Here is a 6,276-nt window from a genome sequence, read left to right on the forward strand (position 1 = left end):
CGTGGTGGCGGGCGCCTGTAGTCCCAGCTACTCAGGAGGCTGAGGCAGGAGAATGGCGTGAACCCGGGAGGTGGAGCTTGCAGTGAGCTGAGATCATGCCACTGCACTCCAGCCTGGGCGACAGAGTGAGACTCCGTCTCAAAAAAAAAAAAACAACAAAAAACAGGTAAAGGATGTCACTGGGGTAAACGCTAAAACGTTCTGTTCTAAAGGAGTGCTCCTAACCTGCTGTCTACTAGGATGAAACCCAGCACATCACCGGCGATCTACAGCTGCTCCCTTGGAGAGGAGGTTGGCCCCATGTGGAGGAGGTGAGGTCAGACGGCCCCGCCCTCCCTGAGACTCACCTGCGGGTAGGCAGTCCCCATACCGGAAAGCACCGCAGACAGCACGTCCCTGCCCCTGTCCCCGGCCCGGCTGCACACCGACAGCTTGAGCAGGTCCACCACCACACGAGTGTCATCCGCAATCAGCAGACTGGTGAACTCATCCAAGGCCTGAGGCTCCAGACCTGCTGCTTTATTTTGGCTTTCAACATCCTAAGTCAAATAACATCCAACAATTAACATGAGGAATAATATGTTAAAAGATAAAGAGTCACCAGTTTACCCACAAACTCAGAGAATACATGAATACCAACGAGTAAGAAACTTGAAGGTGTTTAAGACCTTAAGAAAACAGATTAAGAAATGACGGCCCCTAAAATCTCCACCAAGCCAGGTACTATGTTTTCAAGACCAATGAACTGTTGTATTATCAATAGCATTTATCAAAAAGGGATGACTGAAGCTACAAAGAAATGACAATTTATCACGGGGTCCAAGTTTGGAGCACAGGCAGATACTACAGGGGAGTTCTGGAGTGAAGCTGCATCCTGTGTAATCCACCCATAAGGTATGCTTGGAATTGTTTATAAACTGCATTTGTATTCTATAATTGTATGTATTTTGTCTAGATCCTCTCCATAATTCTTTCCTGGAATCTTATTTCAAATGACTCACTGGCACGTAACATGCTCTCCATCGTCTCTCTCTCCTTGCGTTCACTGAAAACATCACACATAAAAGTCTTCTCATTACCACTCGTGTACTTCCCATTCCTGCCCTGTTAGCCTAAACATACTGCATCTTGATCCTTCACCTCCTCTCCTTGTTTGCTATGAGCCACTGCACCCCCAGCTCCCACCCCACGGAGGTGCCTTGCCCAGGATGGCCGCGCGCCCCGCCCCCCCGCCCCCCGCCGGCTTGTCGGCACACAGGAGCCTCCTGGAGGGCAGCATCGGGACTGAACTTGTGGAAAGTGGAAAGGCCCTTGTCAGAGCCAGGGACTCCCACCGATTCTGACCCAGCATGGGAACCGCTGTGCCAAGCAGGAGTATGTCAACCCCTTCTCCTCCCCCAGGCACAGTCTGGCTCCCCAGAGGAAGAACAAGAGCCAGGGACGTGCCTCTTTTCTCTCCTGCTTTCTGGACCTCAGCAAATCCAGTGTGACTCTTTCCACAAACATAAACAAGTTGGGGGAAGGACAGCCCCACATGTTCCCCTTAGGGTTCCCTTAGGGGAACATGACCCAACCAGGGTCCCTGGAAATCTCACCACTCTTGATTTAGGAACAAGGTTCTTCTCCCTTTAGGGAAACAGACCTTGCTCCTGCCTCTGCATGGAGACCCAGGGAGTAAGTGAAATTCATTATAAATGATGACATTCCAGAACATAACTCACTGAAGGACAGCAAAAGCATTCAGTGAAACATATCAACAAGAATATCTTTAGTCTTGAGATTGAAATGTACCTACCATTTTTTTTAATGAGGGTGTCTTAAAAACATGCACACACACAAAGAAAATATGTCTAGAAGAATTGCTAAGGAAGAAAATCACGAGCAGCATATCCTAAAATATGAATTATAGCTTAATACTAATATTAAAATTGCTTTGGCTTAAATTCATAAGTCAAGCCAAAACTGAAATAATAGAAATACAGGGTTACAACTTGGATAATACCTATGTCTCATAAATAAATTGGGGGGAAAGAAATCATATTATCCTTTTACCTAAAAACAAAAATGTTGCCTTCCTCGAATAAGTGCTGCATTAAACCCTCACACCAGGAGACTGCCAAAAATGAGAAGTTGATTCCAAGCACCTAATTCATAAATAGAGGCTTTCTTTTTACCATGGATGGTTATCAATAATTTCCATAGGACATATTTTCTGCCAGCAGTAACAGCATAATAAATCAAGGGTTCCAAATGTAATTAAAAATAAAGTGTTTGTTCCCAAGGTGAGAAGGCTGGCAACGGAGCACACATGAGCAGGGGATGGCCTGGTGTGGGGAGCACCCTGGCGGGCTGGGGAGGGCATCCACACATGGGGGGTTGGAGAGAGAGGGCCAGGCCAAGTGAGGAAGGTGCCACACTCTGGGTCAACATGGAGGTGGGGAGAGGGCCAGAGGTCACGTAGGGTGACCGTGGAGTGCCAGAGGCTGTACAGAGGAAGAAGGGTGCCCACCACAGAGTGGGGGACAGCCAAGATCGGAGGTTGATTATCTAAGGGGACTGAACTGTAAGTAAACAGCCTGCTGATGACAGGAGCCAGGTTTCCCACTGTCAGAGAAGTTATAAATACAGAAAGGGTAAACTAGAATGAATCCCAGTTGGATTAGAATCAATCATATTGGTGTGAACCAGTGGTTTCCATATACATAAATTTATAACAACATAAATACTGATGTGGGCCAAACACGGTGGCTCATGCCTGTAATCCCAGCACTTTGAGACGATGAGGCAGGTAGATCACTCAAGCCCAGCCCAAGACCACCCTGGGCAACATGGTGAAACCCTATCTCTAAAAAAAAAAAAAAGAAAAAAATACAAAAATTAGCCAGGTGTGGTGGTGCATGCTTATAGTTCCAGCTACTTGGGAGGCTGAGGATAGCTTAAGACCAGGAGGTTGAGGCTGCAGTGAGCCAAGATTGTGCCACTGTACTCCAGCCTGGGCAACAGAACAAGACCCTGTCTAAAACAAAACAAAACAAAAAACTGATGTATGTACCTATTATGTTACACGCACACATATTCATTCTCTAGCTCTGTCACCCAAACAGCAACAAGCACACGAAACACCCAGATCTTGACCTCTAAATGCCCTTCTCCACCAGAAAGAACTAGGACTTGTCAGAGAAACAACTGATTCCTATGTTGGAGCCTGGAATTTTGTGTTGTGCCACAAAAAGGAAATACTCAAAGAATGATGGGAATATGCTAGAAGAGCAGATACAATTCTACCAACTATTTAAAGAATTAACCCCAGTCCTTCACCAACTCTTCCAAAAAACAGAAGAGAAAGGAACACCCTCCAATCTATGAAGCCAATATTGCCACAATACCCAAAGCAAAGACATCACAAGAAAACTACAGAGCCGTATCCCTTATGAATACAGATGTAAAAATCTTCAACAAAATAGCAGCAAACCAAATCTAGCAACATATAAAAGCATTATACACCAAAAAAATATGGAAAGAAGGAGAGTAGGAATAAGCCCTGTGGTACTGGACTGGAATTAAAAGTATTGATTTGGGCTGTTAATGGTTTTTATTATATAGATAAATGCAGAAGGATAAATCAATGCTCATGTGTATAGATTTATTTGCTGAGAGGGCCTAACCAAAGACACTCAGTAACAATCGGCTTAGCAAGCACCCAGATCTTGGTTTCCAACTCCTACAAGCCACTAGCAGGAACCATGGCTTCTTGGAGAAATGGCTGATTCCAGGCAGGGGCAGGGTAGGTGAAAGATGAGTCTCGAGCACACTGTTGTGCCAGAAATGAAGCAAGACCCCTAAGAATTACGGGGACACATCAGACAATGGAACCAGTCCACAGGGTTCCCAATGACCAGTCCCTGCGAGTCCCAATAACCAGGTCCCAATGACCAGTCCCCAGGAGTCTCAGTGACCGAGTCCCAGTGATCAGTCCAAGGGAGTCCCAGCGACTGAGTCCACAGGCGTACCAATGACCAGTCCGGTTCCAATGACCAGTCCACGCGAGTCCCAATAACCAGGTCCCAATGACCAGTCCGGTTCCAATGACCAGTCCACGCGAGTCCCAGTGACCAAGTCTGGGACAATTTGGGTGTCAAATAATGACAGTAACGAATGTCACTATTTGACTAAAACAGGAACTCCTGAATCTACACAACAGACAGATAGAAAGGTAGGTAGGTAGAAGACAGACAAATGAGAAGGGAAAGCCTTCTCTTGCAAAAGAATGGCAACAATTACAATCAGAAGTAACAATAAATGTGAAAAATGAAAATGTGACAACCACCACAGTAATAATGGATTCAGCTAGAATCTTTAAGATGCTAAAAACTGGGAGGTAAAAGTATAATCAGGAACAAGACATTGACATAATCTCAAAAGTGTCTTCCCAAGAGTACTAAACACACTTACTTACTGATTTCCAGTGGAGAAACTTGGCGGAGACCCTTAACCAAGTGATAAGCGATCTCACCAATAATGCAGCAAATCAGAAATGCCCGAGTCCCAGCGGAGGCACTGAGAAGAATTCTGCACCACTCCTGCGCTATCTCACCAATGATGCAGCAAATCGACAACACCTGAGTCCCAGCGGAGGCACTGAGAAGAATTCTGCACCATTCCTGTGGTGTCTGTCAAAAAGAAGGACTGTTCCACACTGAAGACTAAAGAAGCAGTGTGCAATCCTAGCTTGGGTGCTAGACCTATAAGGATACTATTGGGATGATGAGCAAAATCCAAGTATGTCTGTGGGTTTGAAAGTAATCCTGGATCAAGCTGTAGTCCTGATACTCAAGGAATATACGTGGAAGCAGTAAGCAGTGACAGGGACTGTGTCCTGCAACATTCCCACAAATGCTTCAAAGATGCTAACAAGTGGAAAGCCCGAGTGAATGGGATAGAAATCAACTGTGTTCCACTCCTAAGTACTATTTCTACTTCTGTGTACATTTAAGATTATTTCACAATACAAAGTTAAAGAAGAACGCCTCTTCACCTCTTTGGTTTTGGTCATGGTTTCTGCAATGATGCTTGCGGCTCCCAGGTCATCCGTCACTGGGATAAACGGCCGAGCGGAGGCTGAGGGGGCCGATGGAGTCACTGCAGAGGGGGTCACCGCGTCCTCAGAGGAAGCAATCTAGTCGAAGAGTGCACAGTAGGGGACGTTTAAGGGGAAAAACTCAACAACATAACCTATTTCCTACACAAGTCCCAAATGCTTTATCTAAAACTACTTGGGCTGTTTAGAATGTTCCAGAGTTTACAGAGGTAACATGCTGCCTACCTGACATAGCCACTACCACCCCCAGTTGGGCCTAGGACAGTTGTGCAAAGTCAAGTACACTCATAGTTTCAAGAAAAACTATTAATATTCACAGCAGATCCATGAACCAGACTAAAATGAGTTCACGTTATCTTCAAGTTGGTTTTTTCCCCCAAAATAAGTCACTAAAATTCTTGACTATCAGAACTTTAAGGTTTCAGAATTGCAGATAAAGGACTGTGAACTTGCACTTAATGATTTTTTGAATTAGATTTTTTAAAAAAAATTTTTTTTTAAAAAGATTTTTTGAATTAGATTTTTTTAAAAAAGAAATCTAATTCCACTTAAGCACTTTAAAAGCTCCTTTACAGAGAATATTCTTCTAAGTAACGCCAAAAATCAAAGAGGGAGGCATAGAAACAGCCTAAACTAAATGACAGAATGAGATTTTCCTAGACACAAAGTAGCCACCTTTACCTTCTGATCTAACGTTGCTTTACGATTCGCTTTTACCTTCTGATCTAAGGTTGCTTTTACCTCTCTCTTTTCTTGCCATGGATTTGGACTCAGTCTGTCTTCCATATCTACAGCCAGCATGCATTCTTCTCCATTCATGGGACTAGCCATGGCAGATGCGTCGGAAGGGGCTGCGGAGGAGAAGGAGGGGCACTCCACCGGGGCAATCATGGCAGCCGGCATCAGGGCCCCGACAACGGCATCTCTGTCAGGACACAAAGCCCGGCCTGTGGTGAGCTGCCCCTTCTCCACAGCACCACAGGAAGTGGCGAGGCAGGACTAGCACGTACACTGAGGCATTTCCTCATTTTTATTGAATACATGTAACAGAGTTTTGGAAACCAAACATTATTACCTGTATCCTTGGGCTAATAGCTAAAATGTTTACTCTGGATTTTATTTATTTGAAAAACCAGAGTAATGGCAGGTGAAAAACTGCCAAACATAAAAACCAGACC

At 44.9% G+C, this 6,276-nt stretch overlaps 1 protein-coding gene across 1 annotated transcript in view; it reads right to left on the bottom strand.

The window, feature by feature from the left end:
* HERC2 (HECT and RLD domain containing E3 ubiquitin protein ligase 2) overlaps nucleotides 1–6,276 on the bottom strand; it is a 220,953-nt gene that overhangs the window by 51,875 nt on the left and 162,802 nt on the right. The window contains exons 63-65 of the mRNA XM_011942889.1: nucleotides 5,840–6,045; nucleotides 5,036–5,176; nucleotides 348–539 (exon numbers count right to left, since the gene is read on the bottom strand). Coding sequence (XP_011798279.1) covers nucleotides 348–539; nucleotides 5,036–5,176; nucleotides 5,840–6,045 — 539 coding nt within the window. The remainder of the gene's footprint in view (nucleotides 1–347; nucleotides 540–5,035; nucleotides 5,177–5,839; nucleotides 6,046–6,276) is intronic.

This window comes from Colobus angolensis, unplaced genomic scaffold (genome assembly GCF_000951035.1).
Source record: "Colobus angolensis palliatus isolate OR3802 unplaced genomic scaffold, Cang.pa_1.0 Scaffold211, whole genome shotgun sequence".
NCBI lineage: Eukaryota > Metazoa > Chordata > Mammalia > Primates > Cercopithecidae > Colobus > Colobus angolensis.